The following is an 18808-nucleotide window of genomic DNA, read 5'->3' as shown; positions in this document are numbered from 1 at the left end:
ACACCCTACCTGAGGGTTAGATAAACAAAAGTGGAAATGTTCTCCATGGAGGAGCAGCTAAAGATCAATCATTATTTATTTAGCATGGGGTACATACTCTGGATAAAACCATTTAGCAATTCATGTTATAGCTTTAGATCAAGTAAGGCCTTGAAGTTGCAGAATCACACTGCCTTGCTCAGTTTGGCCATTCTACCTTGGACAGGACATCTTCTAACATCCTTGCAGTATCTAGCAAGAGATGAATTAATTTCCTATATTTCAGGAGAATTCAGTGAAGTAAATTTCCCCCAAAGGCCTCTTTGCAGTACATATACACATCATTTAGCAAAGTGGATACATTTGGTTAGTCTGTTTTTAGATCATCCCTTCCCCATGTGAATAGTACAGAATGACCAGCCATGTGTCCAGAATACAGTAAACTAAGAAGGCATGAGGCTGTTGCTAGTGTCAAACCATGAAGAACTTAATGATTCATAGCAAACTTTTTATAAGTGAAATAAATATATTCCATGGCTGAAGAGATGGCTCAGCAATTAAGAACGCTTGCTGCTCTTGCAGAGGACTGTAGTTCAGTTCTCACACCCACTTAAACAGCTCATGACCACTTCTAACTCCAGCTTCAGAAGAGCTGATACCCTCTTCTGTCTCTCTAGACCCTGTACTCCTGTGAACCACTTGAGGGCTTATTCATGTGTACATGTGTACACACACACACACACACACACACACACACACATACACACACATACACACACATGCTCATTAATAAAAATAAAATAATTCTTAAAGAATGAGGTAAAAATAATAAGAATTGTATCATGGTGAATATATGAACCTGTAATGTATTTGCTAGTTATTGAGTATTATGAACAGCACATAGCACATGTTCTGTCTTTATTGGCACTCCATGCAGAGCAATCTATAATGTAATCATTTATGCAACGTATTGTTCTATGCTATAACATCTATGACACAGAAGGTGGTACTGAACAGAAGAGTCAGGGAAAATTCCTAAACATGGAAATAGAAAGGAACTCTCTCTCAGAACTGTGGCTGAACTCAACTTGCCTGAGAGTTGAGAGTCAAGCTTTCCAACACAATTAACAAAATGTTCCTGGATATTGCCTCCATAGACACATATATATTCCTTCCATACAGGAATATTTTCAAATAAGAGAGTTAAAATCAGAGCTGTTGATTAGGCTCAGTGTTTAAGAGCATAAGCTGCTCTTGCAAGAGGACATGGGTTCTGTTTCCAGCATCCACACTGTGGTTCACAACAACTAGTTCCAGGAGATCTAATATCTCCTTTTGACTGCAGTGGTCACCAGGCACATATGTGGTGCATAGACATACAGGCAGGTAAAAACTCATATATATGAAGCAAAATACTCTTTAAAAAAAAAAAGAGTGTTAATACAGCAATGCTGTGCTTAAACCTGAGCACATCTGATCTCTCAGTAGGTCTTCCTCCTTTCCTATATATTTTTTGGGAATTTCACAAATCAGATTACAAATATCTTAACTCCCCTGGATTCCCAGAGGCCTAGTGGCTTACTTGATAAGCTGTAATCCCATCGGGTGCACCTCAGGATCTCCAGACAGTCTCATTTAGGTTCCTAATAACACTCTGAGATACAACTTCAGATGCCATCAGGGTCTGTGATCATGGATACTGAAGACACCCTAAATTGAGACTTTAAGGACCACCCCCACATCCTTTGGGGAGTCTCATTCTCTCTTTGGGCCCCTTCTTTCTATTCATCCTGGTGCTTAAACCCCTTTAAATAAATTCCAACTCTGCTTCACACGAACTGTTCCGGAAATTCCTTCCTGTGCTATAGCTGTGGAGGTGGCTTTACCTGGTGTAAGTCTCAGAAAAGAACTCTTCAGCCTGAGCTTGATGAGGCAGCTCAGTGGGTAAAGACACTACTGACATAATCTGATGACCCCAGTTCAATATCTTGAATCCACATTAAAAAGGAAAAAAAAAGGGAAAGATGGAACTCACTCTGAAACCTTTTCCCCCAGACGACGTTATCTGCTCAGAACAGAAATGAGAAGATAGAATCTTAGTGTTTTTAAAATCTAAGCCTTTTCCCCTGTTTGAAGAGAAAACACAGAAACAAGGCTGTGTCTCTGCGTTTCAGAGAAATTCAGGAATGAGTCTGGGACTCCTGGACTTGTGGCTGTTGGCTCTGTCCAAACCTGCCCTTGCATAGAAACACTGCTAGTGAGTAAGGCAGGACAATGGTTTCCAGTTACCCGGAGAGAGGAGTGCAGAAGACACCGGAAGACAGCTCCTAGGTGTGAAAGAATGGAAACACAGTCTCTATTGGACAGTGGATTTTCTGGGATGACTCTACCAGCTTCTGGGAAGGGTTTGCGTCTCCAGGCAGATTCCCATCCCTTTCCTATACCTCTCTCCTCTCCCATCCTCTCCTGGTTCCTTCCTCTTTCCCTCTAGTTGGGAAAGGGGGTTAAAATAACCTCTGTAGAGTGAACCAATAAATCCCTGAAGGGCAAGTAAAATGATCTTTTAATCTCACCTGTTACAACTTAAATCCTGACTGAACTTACGGCTGCACACTTAAATCACAGGAAATATATTATCTAGACGGTCTCGGGTGGCACAGAACACAGGGGCGAGAGAAGTTAATTATCTTCCTTCAGATCAAGAATTTTACTGTGATTTTTCCTTTGAGCTAGTGAAAAATCCCATTGGTGTGTCAACGGAATTTCCATAGGCATCGCCTAGACAACCGGACACCATTGTTTGTATGTGATGTAACCTCATTCAGGTAGGTAGGGAGATAGGGAGAAGATAGGCAGATGATAGGATATAGATCAATCCATAGATAGATTAGATAGATAGATAGATAGATAGATAGATAGATAGATAGATAGATAGAAAGATGATAGATGATAGATGATTGGTAGATATGAGACGGATGATAGGTGATAGATAGGCAGGTAGATAGACAACTAGGTTGTGTTCTGCTCTAAGTAACTCCACTACAAGAAACAATGGTCTCCTGACTGTGTCTTGCCCTGGCAGACACATTTTACGAGAAACATTTGGCTCTGTAACCATTCGGAAGGCAACCACATAGGTGGAATACCTTGTTGTTCATGTAAACCCACGTCCCTGCCTACTGCTGGCCTGAGACATAATCTAATAAATGGCTTACTCCTGAAAGTGAAAGGGGGTCCTCTCAGAACATATCAAACTCTGACCATTGAGCACACAGGAATATGAAAACCATGTCAGATAAACCAGATCTGAGAATTTGCCAACTGGTCCACGCTGAGGGAAGGTACATACCTCCCACCTGGATCCCACCAAGAAGAGGTCACCTAATATTGAAATAGCAGCACACCCGCTGACCTGTCATGTGACCACTCTGTAAGGACTGATACTCAGAGGACTTCCGATTATCCCCAGGGCTTGAGCTTAGCTCCTATCCACTGCTAGCATCACTTACTCAGACTTCTCTCTGTCCATTCCACATTTATCCATCTAGTCCAGATCATTCACTTTGTCTCCATAATGCCCATTGTCTTATGAATTAATTCTGTAACTCAGTGTAACCTTTAGGCCCTCAGCCCTGGGAGCCTTCAGCTTACTCTGTACCACTGGCTATGATGTAGCTGGGGGTTCTTGAATGTCTAACCACTGCATTGGCTCCCTTTGCATCATCTTTATCAAGGCTGTGTATCTGCCTCCAGTGAGTCCCCAGAACTCTTAAGCTATGTTGGACCTCTTTAATCCTTGTAGCCATCCTGCCAAACACAGTTTTATCAAAAATTTATTTTTTGTTTTTTATCTATGCATATGTGTGTATACACACACACATGAGTACTGTATCCGTGTAGGAAAACATGGGTGGGGCATGGGATCCACTGGAATTGGAATCAAGCTGTTTGAAGCTTCTAGACATGAGTACTGGGAACTGAACTTAGATCTTGTGGAAAAGCAACATGTACTTTTAACTTCTGAGCAATCTCACCAGCTGCCCTATATATACTTTTTTAGTGGGTTTTATTACTTAAAACAGTTAATATGATAGAAGGACAATGCTTTTTTACTGTTTTTAAAATGTTAGAACTGAAGATAGGATCCAGAATTTAAAAGCATTTGCTGCACTTAACAGAGGACTGAAGTTGGGTTCTCAGGACCCACATTGGGCAGCTCAAAGCTAACCACTCCAGCTCCAGGGGATCCAATGCTCCTTTCTAGTTGCCATAGGCATGCCCATGTACATACATACAAACAAAAATACCAATAAATATTTTAAAACAAATAAGTAAATAATAAAATGTTATGTGCAGTATAACATGTGAGCATTATTATTGATAACTAAGATGGAATTGAGGATTTTTTTGTTTACCAGTAGCCAGCTCTCAGGGAGAAGGGGCAACTTGGAAATTTATAGTCAATGGAATTGACACAGCTTGTGAATTTATTTCTATTAAAGGAATCCAGAAATTCTGGAAAGACACAAAGGTCTGTTTTTCTGGTGTAACACATTCATGACTCTACATAATTTTCTCACATATACACATGCATGTAAGATGATCATTTAATTTCTCAAGTGAACCTTAGACTAAAGTTTTCCAAAGACCACTTGGCAAGAAAATTCAGCCACAGCACCGGTAACAGTGCCAAGTGTCACTTACTTACTACATTGACTTTCACCGGTGGATTCCCAGACTGAGCAGACTGGCTGATTTAAGCATAACACTGAAATCTGATAATCTAGGTCCCAGAGCACAGATGTTAGTTTGTTGCAAAGGTTGTTGTTCAAGTGCATGCTGGCATCTGATAGAAACATAGGAATGCCTGCATTTGTATAATTGTGTAATGAGAACTGTGGGAGAGATGACCTTGTGGAAACAACACAGCAGTTATTTCTAGAACTTAAAAAAGACTCGCTGCAGCAACAATTAAGCTCCCTGTAAAATAACCTGCATAGGACAAGGCACCACTGTGCGATATACATCAGCAAGTAAGCCAGTAAGGGCATCCATTACTTTAAATGCAGATAAAACTGCATTTAAATGGACATGAGATCCAATGTAGGCTACTTGCTTGGCTAGTGTTTTCTTTTAGGCTGAAACTGGCTGGTGACAGGCAAGGGTTAGTTAAGATATTCCTGGGTATAAGTGGGGAGGTAGCTGACACCGCTTTTCTATAAATCAATTTAGTCTGATGGAGTGACAGCCTAATTATAGCTGTTTATTTAGAGAAATGGAGCAGAGTTTGAACACACGGTCAACAGGTGTCCATTGTTACACAGAAGCCCAGGAGTGAGCAGGGGTATTGACTCATACTAAAGATGACCACCATTAAGAGCATTGTAAGGAAAAATATGGGAAGAGGTAATGGAATCATAATAAAAATGAAACTTTATTTTTTTCCTCTGTAAAACCATATGTGTTTCTACCAACTTCCTGTATTAATTCACACAACTCACGTGGGTTTGGGAAGAAAAGAATTAAAACTGTAACAAGTAGTTACCTCTGGGCAATGAGCTCTTTTGCTTCTCTTTGATTTCCTCTTGATAATTTTTTAGGTTTTTCTCAAGTTTTATGCAATAGCCATGACTATAATCATATGTAGAATAATAGGATGATAACAGTGATCTATGACAATGTTATAACTGGGGATTGCAGGGTTAAAGCTTAGCCCCAGGCAGCCTCATAAATATGGCTCTGCTGCTAGTTCCCTAGTACAGCAACTAAAGAGCTGAATGGCAGTGAAAGCCAGAGAGGGAGATCTATTCCGTGTTTCCACACTGGAAGAGGACCAGATAAGGGAGTCCATTGACTTCAGGTCTGTTATGGAAGTAATGGTGTGAGCTTCAGGCTGAAGCAGAGGTAGAATCAGGCAAGAAGAACTCTTAACTAGGCACTTACAGAGTTCCACCCATCATCTTCTCAGCTCTGGTCCTGTAAGGACATCTGAACAAGTCCTTATTGCTTGATAGGACAAGGTTCTCAGGTAATAATTGCTTCTGATCTATGTTGTAGGCTCATCCTGATGAATACTTACCTCAGAGGCCTGTCCTGTCAAGTTTTCTGTCCCTGAACCCAAGGTGACTGCAGAGTTAGGAGAATGACTTCTCTCTGTACCTTCATCTATAGCAAAGGAGACAGAGAGACACAGGTGAAGCCGAGACATCAGACTTCCCTGCTGCTTTTAGTAGCATGGAGACCTCTGTGGAGTTGGTGCTTTCTCATAAAAGCAGACTCTAAGTTTGCACCTCTCTGTCTTTTATCATGATGTGGCTGATATCAAAAGGCATTTAACACAAGTTTTTAAAACCTAACATATGAATTTATTACAAGAGTGCTTAGAAAATATTATATACTGACTCAGCCAATGTCTGAATTTAGAAATCTTGGCACGGTAGGATAGTATATGTATAGCTTGATAATTCTTTCCACATTGTGTCATGCAATATGATTAAGTGTTAAATCTTTAGGGATGGGACCCTTCTTAACAGAAGAGTGCTTGCCAACATGCCCCTTGTTTGATCCCCAGCACAGAAAGGAAGAAGGTAATTTTTAATGTAAATTATGTTTAAGTAATAATCAATGAGGAAGCCAGGAGTGATTCCCAGTAAAGCGAGCAGGCTACCTTACCAGCTCAAATGAGCTCCGGCTTTGTAAGCCACATGTCAAAGGCAGTTATTGCTTGTGAACACCAATCATAGGTTTGATAAGATCATCATAATATTTCCCTTGCCCAGGAGACCAACATGTGGGAAATTGGACACATGGCATTTCTACCATGATGCTAAAGGAGGAGTCAGCCTGGTGAACAGAAGCAGCTACTGTGCTAGGCTAAACTAAGCCAGGGCCGAATGAAAGCACAGGTCCAAGGGTTTGGAGGGGTTAGTGGCTGAGGGGAGAACTGAGGAGCAGGTTCAACCACAAGGAAGTGGGAGCTGACTTTGGAGAGATCTCTTTCAGACTCAAGAGGGAAAGGAAGGAGTGTGAAGAGGCACTCTACCCCCTCTTCTCTCAGAGCACAGAGGGAAAAGAATGGGGGTGAAGGAGTCTACCATCTGTTTTCTGGATTTGTTCTTTCTACTTTGTGCCTTTTTGTTTTAGGTCTTCTAAGAGAAATTTGAATAAGATAACATGCCTGTGTAATAAATCGATCACTCAAGCAAAAAAAAAAATAAAATAAAAAAAAGAAAAAGCTTGTCACACAGGAGGAAGTTGAACAGCCAAGCTGGGTTCTGTGGCCTCTGTCTACAATTTTGATACTGGAAGGTTGAGGCAGGAGTATAGCCCTGCATCTGAGACTGGCCAGGGTTACGTATCAGAAATATATCTTGGCAAAACAAATGAACAGAAAGGTGACAGATCATATTTTCAAGATGATACGCTCAGGCAAAGATGTGGAAGAGATAGTTCTCTTGGGAACACAGCTCCTTCATCCTCAGAGAAGCCACAGTTGAGACCCTGTGATTGTGTCAGCGTCTACCACCACGTGGACATGACACTGATATGTAGCTAGAGTTTTCCTGCCTGGCCCACAGTCAGGACAAATCTCTCTCACCTGCCAGTCCCACAGCCTCTCAGACCCGACCAAGTAAACACAGAGACTTATATTGGTTACAAACTGTATGGTCATGGCAGGCTTCTTGCTAACTGTTCTTATAGCTTAAATTAATCCATTTCCTTTAATCTATACCTTGCCACGTGGCTCGTGGCTTACCGGCATCTTCACATGCTGTTTGTCATCGTGGCGGCTGGCAGTGTCTCTCTGCCTCAGCCTTCCACTTCCCAGCTTTATTCTTCTCCTTGTCCCGCCTACACTTCCTGCCTAGCCAATGGCCAATCAGTGTTTTATTTATTGACTAATAAGCAACACATTTGCCATACAGAACATCCCACAGCACTGATAACTGACAGACACTAAGAAACTGAGGCAATACTTAGACGTTTCATAAGTCTCAGACTGTTTAACAATGGGTTTGAACCATTAAATGTGTTTAAAATATAAAATCTGGATTTTTATGGCTTTTTCAATATAAAATGCAATAAAATCAGTGTTAATTGGGGGATCATGATGTTGGATTTAGTAATGAAGCAACTGATTAATTTTAAAGCAATCCTACCTCCCAGTGTTTTAAACAATTTGTGAAGGACTGGGGTGTAAAAGCTTCCAGAAAAACATGAGTTTTGTCGAGAGTGAAGAAGTGTGAACAACCACAGTTCCTCAAGGCATGCTATTTTTTTAAATGCTTAATTTTGAATTAAACAATAACACAAGACTCTCAAATATTCCAAAATGAACTGAGTTTTTACTTTCTTACAATGAAAGAAACATAAAAATTTCCAGATACATCTATAAGTAGAAAATATAGTTCTAAAATACACCACTGCCTCTTCAATTCAGAGCTATTAACACAAACAAGGCTGGGGGTGAAAACCCTTCACATCCTAGCACTTAGGAAGCTCAAACAGAAGACAAGCCTGAGCTACATAGAGAGACCCTGTCTCAGGAAACAAAAAAATTAAAATGAATAATAGAAATGTAAATAAATATCTTCTGTGATATAAATTAAGACAACATATACAACAAAGGGTTGATTATAGTTATTATTATATTTATTAAATATATGACAGATTGTGTGAGAGAGGGGCATTTCTGGGACAAGAATGTTTCTGACCAAAGAGAGAGACAACTCATCAATTAATATATATCATGTATTTCATAAATACATAAAAAAAACTATGTAAGTCTGAGAATTTCCCTGCTGTTATCCTTAATAAGAATGAACAGTTTGGGCAATATTGTTAGTATAATGGTAAGCATAGCTGCCCTCCAAGAATGAATAGTCTTTGGATATAACACTTAAATCAAATATTTTTAGACTAGAAATTCATTAATATAATTATGATTAGTCTCTTGATAAATAAACAGGTTTTATATTTTGAGTGATCTATGTCAAACCCTGAGACTGTAAATGGACAGAGATTGACTTATAGATTTGACAGTTTGCTGCTGTTGGTTGGGTTTAACAATAGGTTTTATCTTCATGTTGAGAACATTAAATTTGTTTGAAACAATTTGCATTATACCTTTTTATTTGCAAAGATATTTGTTCTTGGCCAATAATCACAGGGGGAGATAAACTCAAAAATCAACTTCTGTGTCTAGATACATAGTAAAGGAAGCAAGTGTGTGTGTGTGTGTGTGTGTGTGTGTGTGTGTGTGTGTGTGGGCAAAGACTTTCCTGGAGTTCAAGCTGTGTAGGTTTTTGTTTGTTTGTTTGTTGTTTTTTCTAAGACTGGTTCTTATCTAGGGGATTCATGGCCATTGCCAGCTTTCATGGCACTGGAGTGTGTGCCAATGCATTGGTTACTTTTCTGTTGCTACGGCATAACTACTTGATCAAGGCAACTGTAGAAAGGAGTGTTTATTTGACCTATGGTTCCAGAAGGACAAGACTGGGTCAGAGCAGGGAAGAATGGCAGCAGAGAGCAGAGAGAGTAGCAGAAGCAGAATCTGGAGCTCACATCTTTAGCCACTAACACCTGGCAGAGAGAATGAACATGGATTGGCTGTAGTCTTCAGGCTTTCAGTGTCCACCTTCAGTGATGTATTTCCTCCAGCAAGACCTAAACCTTCCCACCACACCACAAACTAAGCATCCAAATACCTGTGACTACATCCATTCTCCACATTTCAAATTAGTCATTTATGTTAAGACTTAAAACCAACTCTCTTAGCTAACCTCAAGCTTGCACATGCCACTAACAACAGCCACCATGCTGTGCCATAGACCTCATAGACACAGTGGCCCACACTGAGCTCTTGGGTCCTTTGCCTATTGTCTCTGTGGTACCACGTCCATCCTCTGGTTATCACTATCTGTTTAAGTACATGACTAAGTTATGTCAGCCAGATCAGGCCAGAGTCCCTAGCGCAGCCCCAGTATGTCTTACATGCCTTTACATTGGAAAGCCAAAAGGTAAATTCACAACTCAACTCAATAAAAACTCAGAAGCCAAGCTAAAAAGAGAAAAAAAAAATTGTCAGCTGAAATTTGAGATTATCATTGTCTAGGTCTGAGGTTAAACATGAGATTTAGGATTATTATCAGCCTTTGGGGGATTTTTATCATTCCTTCTTAGAGCTTACAATGAACAAGATCAATATTCCCCCCTCCTTTGGTGAAGGGTAGGCTATTGCTGGGTGTGGGGTGGGGGAGACAGTATCTTTCCCTGAATCCTGCACATTCGAGCTTGGTTGCCACACTGTTTTCTTGCTTCTTTCTTTATAAATCAGGATCTCTCTGTCAGCCTCAATAGGAGCTGAAGTGAAAAAGAATAAGGGAGAGAGAAGAGGGAGAGAGGGAAAGGAGGATACAAAGAGGAGGAGGAGGAGGAAGAAGAAGAAAGGAAATGATTCTGGGTGGAAGAAGAAGAATATTAAGGAAGACACAGATGAAAGGTGCAGACAACTGGTAGACCAAGGATGTATGTGTCAACTTCTCTTTCTGGACAACACTGCCCAAACTGTTGTTCAATAAGAGGCTAAAAGAACCTGGAATAAATCAGAACTCAGTGGCTCAGAGAGTAACAGAAGAATAATACCATCATATTGAAAAATAAATAAAGTATCCCTGGTGGAAATTTAGCTTCACAGAGCTTCAAACAATTATTTGTAGAATTGTGGAATTTATGTTCTCATCACATTCTCAGAGAGGTCCAGTATATTCAGACACTCTTATGGCACCCTGTGCACCTCTCAGTCTTTCTTTTTACTTTCTGAAGGAATTGAGTTCTGTATTGTTTTATCTGTTTACACTGAGTGGAATTTGCTGGGAATTTAACACGATGTCTAATCTTCCCATTGATTCTCCTTTGTGTTTGTCATTGCAAATTCATCTCCTCTCCCCCGAGTTCCATCAAGATATAGTTGTTTCTGTAGAAGAAAGTGGAGATGATGAGGAACTCACATCAAGGCACTTGTAATTGTAAATGAAGACATGGTTCTGGGGGCAGACAGGAAGCTCTGTTCTAAAGGAGAGCAGCTTATAGCTGGAGTTTTTCTGGTCCTGCTTGGCCAACAGTCAGGACAAATCTCTCTCACCCGGCAGTCCCACAGCCACTCAGACACAACCGAGTAAATACACAGAGACTTATATTGCTTACAAACTGTATGGCTGCGGCAGGCTTTTTTTTTTTTTTTTTTTTTTTTGGTTTTTGAGACAGACCAGGTTGACCTTGAACTCACAGAGATCTGCCTGCCTCTGCCTCCCAAGTGCTGGGATTAGAGGCGTGTGTCAACAACGCCCAGCTGGGCTTTTTACTATCTAGTTCTTCTATCTTAAATTAACCCATTTCTATTAGTCTATAAGTTGCCACATGGTTCGTGGCTTACCGGTACCTTATATCTCATTTTTTATGGCAGTGCCTGGCAGTGTTTCTCTGCCTCAGCCTTCCACTTCCCCTAATTCTCCTCTCTCCTTGTCCCACCTATACTTCCTGCCTGGCTACTGGCCAATCAGTGTTTTATTTATTAACCAATCAAAGCAACATATTTAACATACAGAACATCCCACAGCAGCAGCTTCTTGCTCTTATTTCCTGTTTGCGCTGTTGTTGGTCACCACACAGCAATAGAAATGAGAAATATCATATTAAAGTCACAGGAAGGAAGTCAAGGCAGAGAAAATTTGGGGCTAGGCTCTTAGTGAATGGCTACTGAATAACCAGTTTCCACCTTGAGGCAAGCTGTAACATGTATCTTAAATGGTCGTATTAATTTAAAAAAAAAAAAAAACCTCAAGAGCTGGGTATTGGGGTGAATTCTGAAAGATCAGAGAGACAGAACAAGCCACAGCTAACCTTACCTCACCAACTCTCAGCTGATCCTGTTTTCTCAAACTGGATGCCTCTGAGTCCTCATCAGAATGGATCTCAGCTGAACTGCTGCTGAAAGCCTAAAAGCTTAAAAGCCTAAAAGCCTCTAGTTCCTGGTCCTCATGCCTTATACACCTTTCTGCTTCCTGCCATCACTTCCTGGAATTAAAAATGTGTGTCACTTTGCCTGGCTGTTTCCAGTGTGGCCTTGAACTCACAGAGATCCAGACGAATCTCTGCCTCTAGAATGCTAGGAATAAAGGCGTGTGCTACCACTGCCTGACCTCTATGTTTAATATAGTGGCTGTTCTCTTCTCTGACCACCAGATAAGTTTATTGGGGTGCACAATATATCAATCACAGCAAGCCTCGTGGAGGCAGAGGGGAAAGTTGAGTAGTGGTGAAGCTGTTATAAACCTGAGTAACCACAGGATCCTTGGTGCTTAAGTCAATGTCAGAGTGGGAGAGCTTCTCTGTTTGGGTTTCTCTCTCTTTGTACTGGTTAATCCCTGGACAGGGTGGGCCACCCCTAAAGACAATGGGCAGAATCACAGTGGCTCAGTGACAGGATGCTCTGAAATTGAAGGCTGAGAACTACGTATTGACTAGTACTTTCTCACAGTGGATCCGAGATGCCTGCCTCAACGTCCCTAAAAGTAACCTTAGCACTGGGAACCCAGACTAGCCTAACTTCATCACTTGTCAGCCATGTATTTGGGAAGAACTCTAGAAGATAATACATTCCCTTCCCAGTCCTGTTTTTCCTCTGTTACTCTGCTTAATCTCACAAGCAAGCATTGTCTATGTTTGTACCATCCCACCTTTGAGGTTTGTGATGCTAAAGGAGTCAACACATTTCAGGTCCAGATTAACAAAGAAGATTAAAAATCCAAGGCCAGCTCTTTATCTTATGCCAAGAAGTAAGTAAATAGAAGCCCCACCCACACAGCACAGGGCCTTCTGAATGATGAAGCTCATATAAAAAGGAACAACTTGAAAAAGAATTCAATGTCAAATGCTTTCACAGTATTCTGCTGATCTAACAGCTGACTCTTGCTGTCCCAGCAGCACAGGGAGACACTAGCCCAAGGCCTCAATTTGGCAGTCCTGACTCCTGCATACAGACTGAGTTATGATATTGTGTCTGTCAGGATACCAAGGAGAGCAGACATCTGGCCCCGGACACTTAGTCTAGGTCATTGCCTGGTCATCTCAGATGATCCTCTGTTTCTGTTATTCTGTGAAGTCCCTTCAGTGAAAGATTTTTTTTCCCCTGGTGGAGCCTCAGACACAGAAGATATCTACAGCACCAAAAAGATCCATCCTCTTCTAGAATTGACAGAGCTCACTTTTAATGAGAAAGGTGGTAGTTGGCAGATAACTGCTTTCATTTTGTTCCAGAAAAAAAATTTAAAAATAAAGAAGAAAAAGTAGAATTGGAGACATTCATAGCCTCTCTTCTTTCTCTGGCTCTGGGGAAGGTCAGGTAACGCAGGTGTAGACCACAAACTTCAGCTGGTCTTTGTTCAGTGGTTCCTGGGGGGTTGTGTTCAGTCTTGATGTAGGATCTCAGGCTTCCTTTTTCATTGGGCATCCTGGGAAGGAGGAGGCTGGCACCACAGGCTTCCAGGAATGGGTGAGGCACAGAGTAAGGAGGTGGAGCTATGGGGGCTAAGCAGCAGCTGGCCTGGGTTTTATTTGGGTTTGCCATGTCTTGGACTGAAATATTTGACAGCCCTAAGATGCAGGAGCAAATTAAGGAGTAGTGAGCTCCTGGCCACCTTGACTTGCTCTGTGTAGTTTCCTCCAGAGAAATAAACCTACTGACTGATACTTAGACTCCAGGAGGAGCTCTTGAGAGGTCCTGCAAGAAAGGAGAGCCCAGGGCAACCAAAGAAGAGGAAGAGAGGGGCCACACACACTTTCCCGCTGGTTCTTTCCCCTGTTTTCTCATTTTTTTTTTTTAATGCAAGGGGTTCCTTTGACAGACTTCGGCTCATACCCAGTTCTGTTTGGTTCAGGACCGAGAAAATTCATACCCTTATCTAAATCTGAGAGATGAAGCTACAGTGGGCACCCTTGCATATCACAGACAGGAAAGCTCTGCTAGGAAAGCACAGAGGGAGGGAAAGAGGAGGGGAGGAAGGGGAGAGGGAGGGAAGAAGGGAAGGAGGGAAGGGAAGGGGAGGGGAGGGAAAAGAAGGGAAGGGACAGGAAACAGGTTGGTTCCCTCACTTTTCACCTACAGTATTCTGAGCATAGCATTCCCATACTGCCACCCATCAATACCTCTTGATAAAATTTAAGTGGTTGAATAAACATGAATAAATGAATGGTCAACATCCTTTTTTTTTTAAAGACTTTCATGAATATAGCCAATTATTTGGAAAGCATTAGGGTCAGGGTCACTGTGGAAAACTGAAAGCACAACCTACCCTGTGTAGTTGGTGAGACAATGGTGGTGTGTCTAAGTTGTGTGTCCTAATGGTGAGTGGGTTTGGCTGTCAAAGCTGAGCCCCACTGTTTATTATTTTCATATCTAAATACATGATTGTGAGATACATTTTGCTGCAGAGAAACCTGTCTTCATTATTTGTAGCCTGTTTTCCATCTGTTTCGTCTCATTGGCCTCTTAGATCCTGGCCCCTCTCAGGGGTTGCTAGAAGGGTATTGAGATTGAATTTGCTGTGAGATTAAAGTATGACTTTGTGAACTCCAAGTCTCATCTGATCATCTATCTGTCTCTCTTTCAGTGAAAAAAGCAATTGAACTGAAGTCCAGGGGAGTCAAGATGCTACCGAGCAAGGACAGCAGCCACAAGAACTCTGTCTGTGAGTCATTTTCTTTTTATGTGAGGATGGATGGACTAATTAGAGGGGAAAACAGGAGTGGACTGAATGGTCCCTAACTTCATTCTGTGAGATGCCACTTCTACTTCAACTGTTCCTCTCTTCCACTTTGAAAGATTTTTCTAGGAGAAAGACTAGGCCTGACCTATTGACATATTATCCTACCCCTGAACCACACCTCAACTATGTCTCCTCTCTTCCCTGTAAGAGACTAAACCTTGAAGATTTCTTCCTTAAAACTCTGTTACAGAGACATCTAGAGGGCTGTCTTCTCTTCTCTCCACCCCTCACCCTTGCAACAAACACTAGATTTGTCTTTGGAAAAAGGGATTTGGGTCTTTGAGTCTTCTTATTCAATGTCTCTGATCATCTATTGCCTGTAGATCAGAACATTTGGGCAGCATGTCTGTCCTTCCTAAGAGATATGCAGTGCCATAGAGCATGCATCCCTTCCTGTTTGGATGCACCCAGCAGCATTGTGCTTTCTATTGAGCTATGTGATGGATGAAGTGTTCACTCACTCAATGATGGCATCTTGCCTGATCTGTAAAGGCTCAGCCTTCACAGCTGGTCTGACTGTTCCGAGTTCCCTGGTTGTATGCTCAGAGCTGAGTTCTCATCTAGATGCTTACACACATTTTATAGACTTTCCTTGTAGGTTTTCTCGCCATGGATTATGACAACAGACTGTACTGCAATGCTGAGTCTTCACACATTGTATTGGTCTCTGGTCACCTTCTTCAGCCATCTCTCAGACTTCTGCTCACATTATCCCCATTCTGCTTTCACTGGGTATCCAATATCTGAGTGCTTTCAGGGGGTATGCAAAACTAGTACCCTGTGAATGTTTCTGTTCCTTTTTTTTGATAACCACAGCCATGTCTTTCAGATGAAATTGGGGATACATTTTTAACTGGTGGAAATGATTGAGTGATAGAAATGTGAAGAAAGGGATTTTGTTTGTCAATATAAAGTTTTGTTTTTTGTTACTTTCAGCTGTGTGTCTTACAGGTAGAAAACAAAGTGTTGGTAATAATTTTGAAAAATCAGTTTTATGATTGAAATTCTTGATGAGGTAATCTACAGTTTGACAGAACCACCTGTCAGGTGATAATACATGTATTAAGTCAGCATTAGATCTGAGGCTCCATCCCCTGGATACCTGTTCTTCTGCTTGGTTGACATTGGCATAGCTTATTCATACAAGACTCTTTCTCCTGTCCCTATTGATATAGGAAGTGACAAACCTTACAATTTCCTTTGGAGTATAGGAAGTGTGCATTCCCATGCCTAGGCGGTACTAAACTCTCTGTGCCATGCTTGAGGATTCATCAGTGAGGAAAAGGAAGAACTGAAGAAACAAGAGCCTTCCAGGATCAGTGTGTGAAGGAAATATGTAACCCTGAAGGGACAGTTGAGGATGGTGAAGTATTTTCTAGAGGGAGCTGGAGGAACAGACTCTGGTGATATAGACACTTGCTATGATCAGGTCCAAGATTCACCATCAATAATGCTAAACCAGTATTCATTTATGCATGGTTATCAGGAAGATATGCCCTGATAGTCTAAGCAGTCCTTCACCATCTATGTCATGTGGTGGGCACTGAGCAGTTAGTTATTCCAGGTGGAGCTTCTCTGTCTGAGAAAGGGGAGTCAGAATTGCAGTAAGTCATCCCAGGGCTTGACAACAGGGGACCTTGCTCTGCAGATGCCAGGAATACTGCAGATACTGGCTTCACTTGTATCTGTGTTTTGATGGCTAGAGATGGGCCTGTTAGGACAAGCTCTGAGCCTGCTGTGAGCCCACAAGGATGGCCGTTTTCCCTTTGTGCTCTGTGAATTCCTTACCATCTTTATGAGGACAAGTTATGAGAAAGCAATTTACATTCTTCACACTTATAGTGGCAACCAGCCTCATTTGGATTTCCACAGGACTAAGTGCTTTATACAGATAGAGAAATCCTGGTGCCCTTGGCATGGGCCTTATTTCTTCTAATGCCCTTCACTGAGGTTCAGGCTCCAGTGCCATAGTCCTTGGAGGCTACAGCCCCTTCCAACTACATTGTACATTCAAGCCAATACAACCTCCTAGCAGAGATACTCTAAAGGCTTCCCCAAATAAGGTTTTGATGGTGTTCGACAAAATATGTTCTAAAAGCACCTAACTGAAGGGCAGGATGGAGTGTGAGTTGTGAGCCACCATCCTAGGTCATCCCTCTGCATTTCTCAGCCCTCATTGGGCCTCTTCTTCTTGAGAGTCCTTACAGAGAAAAGATGGGACAATGGTCATCATGTCAATGCACTTGCACAAGGAAAGTCTGGTGAGACATCTGCCCATCTGACACTTGTAGAAACCGACCACAGTAGCTGAAGCTTTAAAGGGGAAGCTGGGGACAGGGCAGTCATGCACTCACTTTCTTGAATGTATGTGTGTGTGTGTGTGTGTGTGTGTGTGTGTGTGTGTGTGCACTGTGACAGTCCTTCTGGCAAGTGTTGAGACCACATGTGTACATCACCAGACCCTGCCATTATTTGGAGTTTTAGAGAGGACAGTTGTGGATACAGTCTCTCCTCCACCTCTCTGGGCTTTCTTCAGGGCCAAGTTCATCCTAGATTCTTTCCCTGGAAAGATGGACAGGTAAATGCCTTTCTAGTTCATTCATAAAAACAGCCACGGGGCAGGAAGAACACAGATGTCTATTGTTGGAAACAATTTCCCCATGCAAAGTTAATAACAAATGATATTACAAATTCAATGTAGATTTGCTCAGGGGAATTGACAGCACACTCTGACTAGCTATTGAATGTTGGATTGCAGCTGTTTATGCCAAGCCCGAGAGGAGAGTGGGTTCGAGAGCCTTGCTCATTCTAAAGTTTTCTTTAAATGCAAGGTGAACTTGGTAACAGTATTCATTGCTGTGTAGGTCTTCAGAAGAATATCCACCAAACATGAAAATGAAATAAATATCCCCAAGTGTTCCAGACCTTCCCTTTTTAGTTTATTTCTTTGTCCCTTTTCTGTATAAGCAACATTTTTATTGTTTTGTAATCAATGTTACCTACCTTGAAAAACACACTTGAAGTGTAAGCAAATTCATTCCAACTTTGCATACAGACTGTGCTATTGACAGACAATAGCTGATTGTTTATTGTGTTTGTGATGGCGCCCACTACGCCGGCTGCTAGCTTTTCCATTGATTTATATGGAAGGGGATGAATGATACAATCTATGTCTCTGCTTTTATGGCCTCTGCTTCAGAGTCGGGCTTCATTCAGGACACAGGGATGTGTCTGACAGAACTACTGGATGTTTGTATGGTATTCTTGAAACATCATGACTCACAAAACCATTTCCTGAAACAGACTGTTTGGGAAAATGCATCCTTTTACCCTGGACCATTGTGTATTGACCCATCCAGCATGGTCAGTCTCATTATCCTAGTTTTTTTTTTTTTTTTTGCAAGTTTGGAGTAACGATAGGAAACAAATAAAAAGACTAGTGGCCATAGTCACTGATTACTTAACTATGCTCACAAAATTTCAGCATTATATCTTGAGTCAGTCCTTGTTCCCCTGGCATACCATGACACAGGACCAAAATCCCCAGCAACAGGTTTCACCAGGGAAATCTTCTGGTCTGGGTCTTCTGTTTATAAACAGATCTGCAGAATTCACAGAAGGGAAGAAACTGTGAATTCTCATTAATCAGGCATTTCTGGGAGACTGGGAAGAGAAGCCAGCTCACCATTTTTACCTTTTAGAAAATTATTGTCATGTGACTCACTTTGAGAATAGACTGAGGATATTGTGACTTCGTTATTGACTCCAGCCTTTTCTATCTACCTCTCTGCCTAGAGCAGAGACCTCCACCTTTCACTCCAGAAGTGTATCAGCCATAGACAATGGTTGCTGTACTCATGTTCTGACACTTCAGTCTGGAATTCATCTCCAGGCAGCATTTTCAAAGGCTGTAATTGCCTGGGTAGTTAGAGGTATGGTTGCTCTATCACTCCTCCCTCGAAGAATCTTCCAATTAACATGACTTGCTTTTCCCACCTACAAAA

General features: G+C 41.6%; 1 protein-coding gene across 1 annotated transcript in view; it reads left to right on the top strand.

The window, feature by feature from the left end:
* Csmd1 (CUB and Sushi multiple domains 1) overlaps positions 1-18808 on the top strand; it is a 1274530-nt gene that overhangs the window by 717434 nt on the left and 538288 nt on the right. The window contains 1 exon segment of the mRNA XM_059244994.1: positions 14649-14726. Coding sequence (XP_059100977.1) covers positions 14649-14726 — 78 coding nt within the window.

Source organism: Peromyscus eremicus, chromosome 17, assembly GCF_949786415.1.
Source record: "Peromyscus eremicus chromosome 17, PerEre_H2_v1, whole genome shotgun sequence".
Lineage (NCBI taxonomy): Eukaryota > Metazoa > Chordata > Mammalia > Rodentia > Cricetidae > Peromyscus > Peromyscus eremicus.
This window is presented reverse-complemented; position numbering and strand designations above follow the sequence as displayed.